Source organism: Bubalus bubalis, chromosome 8 (assembly GCF_019923935.1).
Source record: "Bubalus bubalis isolate 160015118507 breed Murrah chromosome 8, NDDB_SH_1, whole genome shotgun sequence".
NCBI lineage: Eukaryota > Metazoa > Chordata > Mammalia > Artiodactyla > Bovidae > Bubalus > Bubalus bubalis.
This window is the reverse complement of record NC_059164.1, coordinates 102384508-102399177: the sequence shown is the minus strand read 5'-3', so window position 1 is coordinate 102399177 and position 14670 is coordinate 102384508. Positions and strand designations below refer to the sequence as shown.

Sequence of the window (14670 nt, the reverse complement as noted above, 5' to 3'; positions counted from 1 at the left end):
AAAATCAGACAAACTGAAAAACTTGCCAGTCAAGAGTAAGGGTTACAGGGTGGCATGACTGAGATCAATTTAAGTGATACAATAGTAATTTATAGGATATAATATGAGCAAGTGAGAATACTCTTACTGAAAGCTGGTTTAAAAGCAAGTCCCTCTCTTCCAAAACACACATTCTGCGTGCTAACACATTTCAAAAGTGATATGAATAAATTAGTGTCTCAAAACAAAGCTTTACAAAATAGCCAGAGAACAGATGTAACTAAACTGGAGAATTAAGATGTGAAAAGTCAACTGAAGAACTTTTTAAGATGGAATCAGACAAAGATTGTTTTATGGCCCCAAGGGACTCCAGAGACACTTTGGTCCTCTTAACATAATACATTCTAATCTAATGCTATTCAAAAGATGGACAAGCTTTCTTGGCAGTTACTTGAGTTTCCAGGTAACAGAGATTCAAATACTGTTTAGACAACTACTTCTTTGGGGTACTCAATAAAGAATTCGAACATCAGGTAACTGTTAGTCTTTCTTCCAACTCTGAGATTTTATGACTATCTTTGGAAAAAAAAAAAAAAAAAAAAGGTTCTCAAAACTGTATTACCTTGGTTCTTAATTATGTAAAGGAATGAATGGGAAAATATAAATAGACAATGTCCTCAAAGTTATCCTTTGGGAAATAATAAGGACTATTCACCACCATTATAAAAGTCATCACACTAATGGTTTAAAGCAGGCTGGAACCCAACCCCCAGGCTGGAACCAGTCCACGGCCTGTTAAGAACCAGGCCGCACATCAGGAAGTGAGCAGTGGGTGAGTGAGCCAAGATTCTTCTGTATTTACTTAAAGCTGCTCCCCATTGCTTGCATTACCACCTGAGCTTCACCTCCTGTCAGATCAGAGGTGGCATCAGATTCTCACAGGAGTGGGAACCGGCCTGTGAACTGCACATGCAAGGGATCTAGGTTGCTCCTTACAAGAATCACTCTGAAACCAGTCCTTCACATTCAGTCTATGGAAAATTATCTTCCATGAAACCAGTCCCTGGTATCCAAAGGTTGCTGCTACTGCTGCTTCTAAGTCGCTTCAGTCGTGTCCGACTCTGTGCAACCCCACAGACGGCAGCCCACCAGGCTCCACTGTCCCTGGGATTCTCCAGGCAAAAACACTGGAGTGGGTTGCCATCTCCTTCTCCAATGCATGAGAGTGAAAAGTGAAAGTGAAGTTGCTCAGTCGCTTCCGACTCTTCGTGATCCCATGGACTGCAGCCCACCAGGCTTCTCCGTCCATGGGATTTTCCAAGCAAGAGTACTGGAGTGGGGTGCCATTGCCTTCTCCGATCCAAAGGTTGGGGACTACTAAAGTGTCACTGTGATGCTGAGGATGCTGAGATTTTTCCAGACTCCAATGCTTACTCTCAATCATTAGTCCATGGATTAACAAACTAAGGAGATTTCCAGTGAGAAGAAACAGCAACTGAAACTTTCTACAGATGTCTGGAAATTCAAAGCTGTTTATTAGGCAATGCTTATTAAAAAAAAAACACAACTAGAAAAACACTTAATACCCTTTTAAAAAATTGCAGGAAAATAAGAGGAATGAAAGAAGTTAATGGCAAAAGAATGTTCTTACCCTCTGTTACACTAGCCTGTTGATTTAATAATATCTTAATATTACTCATCCCAACAATCCTATTTACATATATTTCCACAGCCATAGTTGTTCATGCTACGCTTACTTCATCAAATGTTAAGATGTCAGAGTTGGAAATGCCTTTGATCTTGGGAGCAGTTCTGAATCTGAACTTGGATTTAAATATTATCAGTGGAAGCTTCTGAAAATAGGCCCAAGCCCTAACCTCCAAAAACTGAATTGTAAAAGTCCCCCAGAAGTTTTTAATGCACAGTGTTGTGACTCACTAGTTGATCTAGTTTTATCCCCATTCCAAAGACGACGGAACTGAAGCACACAGACTGCCTTCTTCAGGGCGCTCATTAGGAAATCTGGTTAGAGATTTCTGCTCTAACACCTCTTCTGCTTTATTATGCTAATTCCAATTATTTCAGTACTAACTTATCTTTTAGTATTTTTATCATTCCCCATAACATCTAAAAAAGCTCTGTACAGCAGATATTCAAAGCAGCTGTCTAATGCCTTTACTTCAGCAATCTCCCTTATTTTTATCTTGTGCATAACTGTATTTCCAATCTGTTTTCAAAAACATGTTAATTGCCTCACTGCGCTTAACCTAAACATCTGTTGTCCACCCATACTATCCTTTGGCAGGAATTCCAGGCTCCCCCCGCCCCCTGCCCGCCTCTAACTTTAAATTCACACCACACAACCAATCAAAACAAAAGCAACTATGTGGATCAAGAACAAAATGAACACTAAAAAAAGATCCAATTATGTCACTATAGCAAAGTTGGAATCTGGGTGAAAGGAGTAGAGCTGTAGTGAAAGGAGAGTGCCTTGTAGGGGACTCATGGAAGGGAAAATGTGAGCTCCACAAGGATAAAGACTTTTTTCTACTTTATCCACTACATACCTGGGTCTGTACATCAAAATGCTTAAAATATTTAACCTTTATTGAATGAACAAAACTGGGCAGAGAAGAACATTTGGCACAGAGGGTCCTATCCTTAAGCAAGGGTGGTCAAGATGCAAAATTGGACTAGAGCAAAATTGGTCTGAGCTCTGGAAAGGGAAGGTCTTCTTAGCCTCTCCTTGGATTTTGTCCTTTTGGAGGCTCCCTTTCTTCTTAACTGTTTTGAGCTACTCTTCTGTTTTTCCCTATGCACTCCTCTCCTCCTGGAGGAAGACCTACTTGGGCTTTTCACTATGGTGGGCTAAAAGCATCTTCAGCTTTAGTCTTGTCTAGCTCACCAAAGTAGATTTGGGGGCCAAAGCCGTAGGAGCTCAAAGAGCCTAGTTATAATGAAAATTCCCCCCCAACCCCCCAGCCCAATAGCCTCAGTGCTTATTTCTTCAGGGACCTATCAGGTCAGTATGTGTAGCAAGGCAGATTTTCAATTCTGGATACTAGCCATGTTTTTTCTTCAGTCTGTAACATCATTACTAAGCACTTACACTGGCGTCATATTGTGCACATGAGTATTTAAGAAGCCAAAATAAACTCAACAATTACCTGCCACTGTAAAATTGAGTGAAGGGAAAGTATAGTAATGCTCTTCATGACCCTAGTAATGTAATTAAAAAGCCACCAGAGCCAAGCATGGTAGAACCACACCATGACTAAGCATGGACCTGACTCCATCACTGATGGTGTAACAGTGCTTTGAACACTAAGTGCACGGACATTTTCTGTTGCTACTGCTTCTCTTTTGAAATAGTTGAGCTTCAAACTGAACAAAATAAAATGTTTGGTCATTTATTTTAACTTAAAATAACTATTTACGATGAAAGCCACAGGAAGAGTTTAAAATTTTTAAATTTAACAAGTAATTTACTTCATAAATTCTTTCCACAAACTTGTTCTTGGTGTTTTAATTAATGCACATTTAAATTCTTAGATTATTGGGAAAATGGATAAATTCAGTTCTGCATTTTGCCCTTTCCATCCTAAATCCACTTTTTCCAATGAAGTCTTGATCAAATAACTATACCTGATCTTGGTAACAGAATTCTCTTACAACCTCCCAACATTTTATGTTTTACTATTTAACAAAGCTGATTCTGTTAAGTGCTTTTTAACTGTTCTTTTCAAAGTCCAACACAGATCAGGTTTGCATAACCCACAAGTTAGCCATTTTTAAAGAGACACTGCTGTGAGGTTGAATATTTTGTTTGGATTTTTGGATAATGGTTGAATTAAATGTAAATAAAGATGTATATACAAGCATTTCACTGCCATACTGCACACCAAAAACAAGAACAATTAAGAGTCATTGGATAAGTAACTTAGGGAATGGCTATATTGTAAAATATTATATCTGCATTTAAAAAATACAGACCACTGATATGGAAACTTCTCCAAGAGAAGTGAGAAAAATTCAAAGATGCTATTTGTTAAAACACACACATCACACATACTCGCAAATGTACAGGAGAGTGGAAGATGTACATTAAATTGTTAACAGGGTTTAGTTCTGGGAAGAGGGGTATGATAAACAAGGGGAAACTTCTATGTTTTATGCTTTTCCTCTTCTACTTGAAGACTATATTGCCAAAGTAATAAATAAAATATGACAGACCAGGCACTGACCTGGTCTGAACTCAGAAAATATCCCATTTTCTCATTATCCCATATCTCATTATCCATTTAACTGTGAGAAATTCACTTAATCTCTCAGAACTTCTCTTTTCTCCAGAAGTTCAGGACTGCAGCATGATTTACTTACAGACTGACTACACTGTGGAAGATTCTGAATGTGAATCAACACATGCAGAACTTTCTCTGTGGCAGAGAAGAATGCTGGACTACTTGGACAGGAATATGACATGATAAAACCTGTTTCAGAAGCATTAACACCACACTATTAGGTGGACGAACATCCTTGTCAGACAGCAAGAAATATAAGAATGGACAGCAATATTGGTAAAGTACTAAAAGGAATACATACCAACTGAAGAAAAAGTAAAACAAAACCATGATGGCAGGGGAGAGAGCACAGCAAATACAAACCCTTAGTCTAGCATCTGAACCATTCCGTGCATGGTTCCAATGCCAATGCTATTTTCCAAAACACAAATCATCTATACTCTGACGTTCACATCTTCACATTTTACATCTTCACTTTCTTCCTCCTCCTCCTCACAATGATAAAATCTTGCTCTTCCATCCATGTTCAGTGCCCACCTTAAGACCCAGCTTAAGAACAAGAGAAAGCTGAAAAAACTTCGGAAAAAGTCTTGAAATGACAAAACCTGGATACGAGTTTCAGTTATGCCACGATTGTTTTAAGAAGGATGTTTTAATTAGGATGTTTTAACATCCTAATTCCAATGCTGGCACTCAAAACTAACAAACTAAACATGAGTGGCGAATGAAGAGGAATGGGGCCCACTGTGAACGCACCAAGTAGCTCCTGCTTTTCCACCACTTCCCCACTTGTTAACTGCCCATTCTCACTTGAATGTTCTTCCTCCAAGTTCACTTTTTCCTGAGTGGATAAAGAAAAATAAAGCTCTTTGTTTACGATTTCTTAATGAATGTTTTTTCATGAATACAGTAGGAAATATCTTATCCATTTCTAATCTTAGATATGCAAACATAACGGGATAAAATTAAAACAGAAGGCCTTGCCTCACAAAGACCATCTAATCAAGGAGAGAAAGGATATATATAAACAAGATACAACAAGTGACCACTCGGTAATATGGAGGGTAGGTGCTCCCCTGGGGTTCAGAGCAATCACATGTAGTATCCTAGGCAGGATTTAAATTTGTGGAGAAAGGGTTATAGAAAGGCAGATAGGCAATAATGAACATGCTGGGCAAGGACAGCAGTGAGACAACAATGAAAAAATCAGTCTGGTCCAAACAGAGGACCAAACTGATTTATTTATTCAAGGAAGAGACAGATCCAACTGAAGACTTTCAGATTTTTGACCATATATAAATACATAATAGGGAACGACCAAAAGTTTTTGAGTGGAGGCGATATATGCCAAATTTATTTCCTCTCAGGAATAACTGGCTTCTTTTCCCCACATTTAGAACTCTTCAAATGTCATCTCATCAAAATGTTTTCTCCAGTCGTCCTGTCAGAGCAGCCCCTTGCCCACCATCCCAGATCTAACCATGCATTTTTGTCACAGGGCTTGCAACATTCCTGAAATCACCAGCATTATTTCATATGACACCGAGCAGGTCCTCAATATGTATTCGTTAAGTGAATTAATGAATGAATGCTGATCTCAGCAATCAGCAACACTCCCAGAGATTTAAAAAAAAAAATTAATTTCTTGAAGGAGAATTTTCTGTTAATTTTTACTGTGAATTTTCTTTACATTTTCCATCTAGCCCTCATTAATCTGATACTCTTGCTCGCCCTTTTCTATTTCTTCCTCTGCTTAACTTCATTGTTCCAAACACTGTAATAATAAATACAAAAGGGCTAGGAACACACAAAAATCTACCTAAAGTTAGATATTTTACAAATTGCATTATACAAACACATCAACATATATGCTTATATTTTTTGCCTTTACAGACCAAGAAAAAGGCTATAGGGTAATATATAGTCATGATGTTTTAGTCAATATAAATCAGAGTAAAACACCAAATGTTTTTAAAAGTTTCCTTTGTAACTACCCTTAAATAAGGAAGGATTATACTAAGTCATTTGACCTTGCCACCAGCACATCAAGGTAGAATGCATCACATTAAAAAAAACATTTTCAGTGATAAGACATTTCATGATTTTGCTTGATGCCTGCGGTTAATTACCTGTACAATAAAAATATGTTTCAAGTTTTCATTTATTACTATGTTTGCTTTGTGTTCACAGTCTGATTCTTCCAAACAATCCATTTATAACTCCATCCCACCTTTCTCAATGAATAGCCTCAGAGAACACACTAATTCAGATTTGTTAAAATGCAATTTTTAAAACTATTCCTACGTCTAAAAAAAGACCTAAAATGTTCAAGAGATTACTGAGTGATGATTCCTAGTTTTTAAATAATAAACATTTATTGAGAGCCATCGTACAGAAAAACAAACGTGTGGGAACTAGCTGGCAGCTCAGTGGTTAGGATCCACACTCTAACTGTGGAGGGTCCAGGTTCAATCCCTGGGGAACTAAGATCCCACAAAACACCCTGCCCCACCCCAAAAGAAAAACCAATGTGAAATATACTGACCAAGTACCAGGGTATTAAAAACAATCTGCTTGAACAATGACTTCCAGACCTCATTCTTCTTTGCTTGGAAGTTACTGGTCTTTGCTACTTTATAGTGTTTCAAGAGTTATCCTAAATGACAGGTCCAAAATGTTAAGATTTACCTCAAAAAACAAACAAAAGGATGAAGAGGACATTAAGTAATTATAAATGACATAAGGTAGTTGTGTGTAAAATACTTATGAAGCTGGTATATGGGTAGATGAAGCTCAGTATACAACTCTACTTTTACATAGCTGAAATTTAAGTTTCAAAAGATTTTTTCCCTCAAACTGATTCAACAGCACAGAATAAAAATGAAAAGTAAAATTAATTTGTATTTGATCTACAAAGACTGGACATCAGCACAATAGATGCACGTATATTTACATATATGTACTTTTGCATTTAACTATTAATCCAAGTGTCATGGACAAATATGCTGACTGATCTTAACTAGAGACACTAAAGTAGAACAAGACCCAGAGATGGTCTCAGGGTCTCCTTTTAAAAGATTAGTTCCACAAGCCTAAAGTATATTAACTTATTTTAAGAACATGAAATGAATGACTGCAAGATTATTCAGAACAATAGAAAAGGGTTATTTCCAAAGGACAGAACCACCTGAAGCTGAACAGTTCAGGGTATTCATATACCAAGTCAATAATACTCCAAATTATATTCAGGACTTGGTTTCAAATTTGTTTCTTTTTTTAAATGTGGACCATTTTAAATCTTTTTTGAATATGTTACAACATTGCTTCTGTTTCATGTTTTCGTTTTTTGGGCTCAAGAGACTGAACCGACACCGCCTGCATTTGAAGGCAAACTCCTTACCACTGGGACTGCCAGGGAAGTCCCCAGGACTGGGTTTTTCTTTTTTTTAATCGTAGGATAACTGCTTTACAATATTGTGTTGGCTTCTGTCATACAACAGTGTGAATCAGACACAAGTACACTTATGACCCCTCCCCCTCCTTCCTGAGCCTCCCCGGCCATTCCCCATTCCTATCCCTGTCACATTGTATAGGGCTGAACTCCCTGAATGTAAAGGGTTGAACTTCCTGAATGTAAACTGATACAGCCGCTATGGAGAATAGTATGCAGTTTCCTTAACAAGTTATGAATAAAACTATCATATGATCCAGCAATCCTACTACTGGGCACATACCCTGAGAAAACCACAACTGAAAAAGAACATGTACCCCAACGTTCAGAGCTGCACTATTTACAATACCTAGGACTTGGAAGCAACCTAGATGTTCATCAGCAGATGAATGGATAAAGAAGTTGTGCTACATACATACAATGCAATATTATTAGTCAGCCATAAAAAGGACTAGGTGTTTGAAGTGTGGCTGCTGCTAAGCTGCTAAGTCACTTCAGTCGTGTCCGACTCTGTGCGACCCCATAGACGGCAGCCCACCAGGCTCCCCTGTCCCTGGGATTCTCCAGGCAAGAACACTGGAGTGGGTTTCCATCTCCTTCTCAAATGCATGAAAAGTGAAAAGTGAAAGTGAAGTCGCTCAGTCGTGTCCGACTCTAGCGACCCCATGGACTGCAGCCTACCAGGCTCCTCCGTCCATAGGATTTTCCAGGCAAGAGTACTGGAGTGGGGCGCCATTGCCTTCTCCATGAAGTGTGGCAGTAAAGATCAAATTATTCACTGGGAAGCTCTTAATGTGCCTCTGATTTCCTAGGCATCAAATGTATTTTTAGTGTAAGGCATTCTCTAGAACTGCTTGTTAAAGGAATTTTTGTAAGAAACAGAGACTAAAATACAAACAGCAAGTTTGATAATGTAAGAACACCTCAAAAGCCAATTGTGCTAAAAACCTGGGTTATCTGGCAGTTTCACAGATTGGGAAGCTCTAGAAGCTGGGGGTCATAGAAATTAGGGGGAAAAAATTTCAAGCTAGTTATCTAGGCGTGTGTTTTATTTTGCTTTCCTTCTTTTCTTTTTTTATTTTAGCCATGCCACAACAGCTTAAGGGACATCTCAGTTCCTTGACCAGGGACTGAATCCAGGCCATGGCAGTGAGAATGCTAAATCCTAACCACTAGATCACTAGGGAACCTAATGTTAAAAACACTTGCTTACCAGAGGGATGGTACGGGGAGGTAGGTGGGAGGGGGGTTCAAGATGGGGAACACATGTACACCTGTGGTGGATTCATGTTGATGTATGGCAAAACCAATATAGTATTGTAAAGTAATTAGCCTCCAATTAAAATAAATAAATTTATATTAAAAATAAACAAACACTTGCTTAAAAATGTTTAAGTGTCTCAAAACAAAGCCTTTCCAGAGAAAAGGTTATGAGTTTAAATTATCTACAGACTTTTTCATATATGCATGTGAAACCACTGTTGTCCTGTTTTGGTAAGTAATCCAAAATCAAGATACACTCCTTATCCATTAGAAGGTCACACTTTTTCCCACAATAATTAATTTTTGAAACTTAAAGCTTGCTCTGAACAACACTTGTTCCATGTCCTACTTCTGGGTGATTGATTATTCATGTTAACACAAGGGAAGGACACCATTCTAGATGCTAGATACAGCACTGAACGAAACGGGTCTGCTCTCACTATGAAATTTACATTCTACTTAGTGGCTGAGAAAATTTTGTGCAGGTTTATTTCTTATCAATGCTTCTCTAAACTTGCATGGCTCCTTTAAATTTATACTATCAAAGACACTTCAGCAGTTGTAAAGTTCAGGTTTGTAGGTATTCAAGGAACTGACTTTAACCAGGTCTCAAGAGAGAAGCAGTAAAGGAGTTCTGATTAATAAAAATTTCATTTTGGGTAAAACCCAGAACCTACTGGGGACACCATAAAATCGACTCAGGAATTTTGACAACCAATACTCCCACCCAATCACTTCAAAGAGGCAGATAAAATTTTACCTTATCCCTGTCCCTAAGTATTTCTCCTGGAGTCCAAAGACAAGTGGGCCTTAGGAAGCATCACTATGAACAAAGCTGGTGGAGGTGATGGAATTCCAGCTGAGCTATTTCAAGTCCTAAGACATGATGCTGTTAAAGTGCTGCACTCAATATGCCAGCAAATTTGGAAGACGCAGCAGGGGCCACAAGACTGGAAAAGGTCAGTTTTCATTCCAATCCCAAAGAAAGACACTGTCAAAGAATGTTCAAACTATTGCACAATTGCACTCATCTCACATGCTAGCAAAGTAACGCTCAAAATTCTCCAAGCCAGGCTTCAACAGTACGTGAGAACTTCCAGATGTTCAAGCTGGATTTAGAAAAGGCAGAGGAACCAGATATCAAATTGCCAACATCCACTGGATCATAGAAAAGGCAAGAGAGTTCCAGAAGAACATCTATTTCTGCCTTATTGACTACACCAAAGGCTTTGACTATGTGGACCATGACAAACTGTGGCAAATTCTTCAAGAGATGGGAATACCAGACCACCTTACCTGCCTCCTGAGAAATCTGTATGCAGGTCAAGAAGCAACAGTCAGAACCAGACATGGAAGAATAGAACTGGTTGCAAATTGGGACAGGAGTACGTCAAGGCTGTACAGGCACCCTGCTTATCTAACTTATATGCAGAGTACATTATGTAAACTGCCGGGCTGGATGAAGCACAAGCTGGAATAAAAGTTGCCAGGAGAAATATCAATAACCTCAGATATGCAGATGACACCACCCTTATGGCAGAAAGCAAAGAGGAACTGAAGAGCCTCTTGATGAAAGTAAAAGAGAGTGAAAAAGTTGGCTTAAAACTCAACATTCAGAAAACAAAGATCATGGCATCTGGTCCCATCACTTCATGGCAAATAGATGGGCAAACAATGGAAATAGTGACAGACTTTATTTCCTTGGGCTCCAAAATCACTGCAGATGGTGACTGCAGCCATGAAATTAAAAGACGCTTGCTTCTTGGAAGAAAAGTTATGACCAACCTAGACAACATATTAAAAGGCAGAGACATGACTTTGCTGTCAAAGGTCTGTCTAATCAAAGCTATGGTTTTTCCAGTAGTCATGTATGGACGTGGGAGTTGGACCATAAAGAAAGCCGAGCCCTGAAGAAGGGATACTTTTGAACTGTGGTGTTGGAGAAGCCTCTTGAGAGTCCCCTGGACTGCAAGGAAATCAAACCAGTCAATCCTAAAGTTAATCAGTCCAAATATTCATTGGAAGGACTGATGCTGAAGCTCCAATACCTGGCCACCCAATGCAAAGAACTGACTCACTGAAAAAGACCCTGATGTTGGGAAAGATTGAAGGCAGGAAGAGAAGGGGACGACAGAGGATGAGATGTTTGGATGGCATCATTGACATGAGTCTGAGCAAGTTCTGGGAGTTGGTGATGGACAGGGAATCCTGGCGTGCTGCAGTCCATGGGGTTGCAAAGAGTCAGACACGACTGAGCAACTGAACTGAAGTATTTCTCAAGATCAGCTCTTTACAACATAAAACATTCAAGAAGTATTTGGATTAAGATAACTCTAAGATTCCCATATGGCATAATATACCATGATTATTGGTGAGACATCTGACAAACACAATTTCCCTGAATCTTAATTTTTCTATCTATATAAAATGATGGCCTTAAGCTAGAAGACATGATGGCCTGTCAACACTAAAATTATGCTATGATGAAGTCTGTAAGAAAATTAGTAGTGGCCATTTTTGAATTTAGGATAAATGTATTATGAGTATACATCCCCATCCCTGCAGATCTTAATTTCAATCTCTGATGCTGCCTGCTTCCGATTTAACGCCTTCTGTAAATTATTACTATTACATACCTTTTCCCCAGGTTCCTAAGAACCAGATGCAAAGATTTTTTTAAGCACTTCAATATCCTTATCTTTCCTTAGGGAATATATGAACCAGAAATAATGTGGTTTATTTTGGTGGAGGGAGGGAGCAGGGGGAGATGACAACTTTTAGGCTTTTTGTTTTGCCTAAATCTGAAAGGGGGTGTTGTCTACTTTATGCATGCTAAATATAAGGAGACAACTAAATGGACCAAAGGATGAAAAGAGTGAGACAAACAAAAAGTTCTAGATGAATAGGAAAATAATCCAAGCTTTTGAATTAGAAGGAAATGGCAATCCACTCCGGTATCCTTGCCTAGGAAATCCCATGGACAGAGGAGCCTGGCGGGCTACAGTACATGGGTCACATGGACTTAAGTGACTAAACAAACAACTATATTTGTATGTATCTATGTATGTGTGTATGTGTGTGTGTGTGTGTAAAACACTGAATCTGTCTGCTGTATACCTGAAATACAACTTTGTAAATCAACTATACTCCAAAAAAAAAAAAAAAGGTTATACCAAAGTACCAGACTGAAGAAAGGTACAATGCTACAGGGCCATTTTCATCAAAGTGAATTTCAAAAATATTCCAATTTGTCAGTTATGAGTATGTTTTCAGAAACTACACCCTTTCTCTCCAAGTAGTCAGTATAAAGTTCAACCTTTTTACAATAATAATAAAGAAAAGCCAGAGAATATATTTCTGGGGTATCTTCTGCTAAATTATCTAGAACACTGATGAGTCATATTCTTTTGGAAGTGACAGATCTGAGGAACAAGGTCTGGAAAACTAAAGGGCAACTTTTAGTTATAAAAAAGACAAAAAGCACTATAAAATCAATAATTACAATTTGGTTCTTTTCATCTTTGATCTAACAGGTCAAAAAAATATCTTCAACATACAGAGGTGTGAACTATTAGATTCTGTGCCAGAAAAGCATTAGCCCTACAGAGATTGGTTGCTCAAGAAGTCAGAGCTCTGTAGGTAAAAACCACACGCACACAGGATAAACTGCTATGCTACTGCTAAGTCACTTCAGTCGTGTCCGACTCTGTGTGACCCCATAGACGGCAGCCCACCAGGCTCCCCCGTCCCTGGGATTCTCCAGGCAAGAACACTGGAGTGGGTTGCCATTTCCTTCTCCAATGCAGGAAAGTGAAAAGTGAAAGTGAAGTTGCTCAGCTGTGTCCGACTCTAGCGACCCCATGGACTGCAGCCCACCAGGCTCCTCCGTCCATGGGGTTTTCCAGGCAAGAGTACTGGAGTGGGGTCATCGCCTTCTCCAAAAACTGCTATAAACAGCCCTTTTTAGTATTACAGTAAGCATCATGAGACAGTCACTCATGGGTGGTTTCAGGTTCTCAAGTTCATCACTCTAGACAACCTTGGACTCTTACAAAATTCTAGAGCCAGCCCTGAAAATTTTGCTTCAGAGGCTCATAAGGACTTAACTCCATCCTTACATAAATGACTTGCCTATTAAGCTGACATAAAGAAGATAGGTCTCATATAGAATTTCTCTAACAAGTGCCTTTCAAAGGTCATTCGCTATTTTTCATGTGACCCAAAACACCAATTTTAAGCCTCAATGTAAGAAAAATGTTACAAATTAAAACAGTATTTTTCTATCATCAATTTTAAGACGCATACTACAGAGACACTGAAATTTGAAAAAATGTGCTTCTTACAAATCCACCAGCAAGAATTTTACAATGAAAGTCTAAGACCAACATGATGAAGGATTAAGTATTACCTACAGAGTAAATAAAACTAGAGTGAATAAAACTAGAGCTCAGAAAATTTGGCTTTGGTCCCAGTTTTACTTTAAATCAACAGAACTGAATAATTTTTAATAAATCACTTTACTATCATTAAGGCTAATTATGGAACATATACTCAACAAATTGTTTTACCCAACAGAGAAATAAATGAGTGTAACTGAATTATATAATTATAAAATGTAAAAGCACAACTGTGATGTCAGATTTTTAAAATTATTATTAAATGCCATAACTGAAGAATGTAATAATATGTCAAAGTCTTGCTATTGCTGGTTTTAAAGTACCAAAAATTGAAATTCTGCCACTTATCAACTAATCTTGTTCTCAAAATTCATTTGAAGTGATAATTTATCCATTAAGTATCATTAAGTGTTAAACAGTAAATGTGAAGAATCAAATAATACCACAGATAACTACAGATAATATAGATTTCAATATTACAGCAGAGCAGAATATTTTAATTATGCAAATTCTAAAGAGTAGATATGAGGGTCTAACAGAGATATCTGTCACAGTCCTAATTCAAGCACTGAGAAACCGGTATGCTTGTCTTGTAATATATTGATACTTAAAAAATAAATTTAAGTATTTATGTATTTTTTTAAATGTTAGCACTTCTATTAACTTATATAACATAGTTTCAATGGTCTTTCCTATTGGAAAAAGACAAGTGTAGTAGTGTTAGTCACTCAGTCATGTCTGCCTCTTTGGGTCCCCATGGACTGTAGCCCGCCAGGCTCCTCTGTCCATGGGATTCTCCAGGCAAGAATACTGGAGAGGACTGCCATTCCCTTCAGAGGACCTTCCTGACTCAGGGATAGAACCCGGGTCTCCAGCATTGCAGGCAGATTCTTTACCATTTGAGCTACAGGGAAGACCAAATACTGGAGTGGGTAGCCTTTCCCTTCTCCAGCAGATCTTCCTGACCCAGGAATCAAACTGGGTCTCTTGAACCGCAGGTGGATTCTTTACCAACTGAGCTATCAAGGAAGCCCCCAAAAGACAGGTGTTTTTTTAAATCAAAAATGCCTGGATACCTATACATTTGGGGTGTTTTACTCCTATCAAAAAGACACTACTCGTCAAGACTCCACACTTCCACTACAGGGAACGTGGGTCTCATCCCTCGTCAGGGAACGAACACCCCACGTCCTATGGCAGAAGAAACCATTCACTTAAGACATTTTTAATTAAGGGACCTCACTGCTTCTTCAAATGAAGTATGAAATCCTTTCATTTT

The 14670-nt window shown here is 38.5% G+C and overlaps 1 protein-coding gene across 5 annotated transcripts in view; it reads right to left on the bottom strand.

Moving 5' to 3' along the window:
* The window catches only part of LOC102403983 (putative RNA-binding protein Luc7-like 2), a 56512-nt gene that overhangs the window by 26315 nt on the left and 15527 nt on the right, over positions 1–14670 (bottom strand). The window contains exon 1 of one of the 5 annotated variants that reach the window (XM_044946942.2): positions 6826–6894. The exons of the other annotated variants lie outside the window; for them this stretch is intronic. Within the exon in view, the coding sequence (XP_044802877.1) occupies positions 6826–6879 (54 nt within the window). The 5' untranslated portion in view covers positions 6880–6894. Of the gene's footprint in view, positions 1–6825; positions 6895–14670 lie in introns of those variants that run through there. 5 annotated transcript variants of the gene reach the window in all.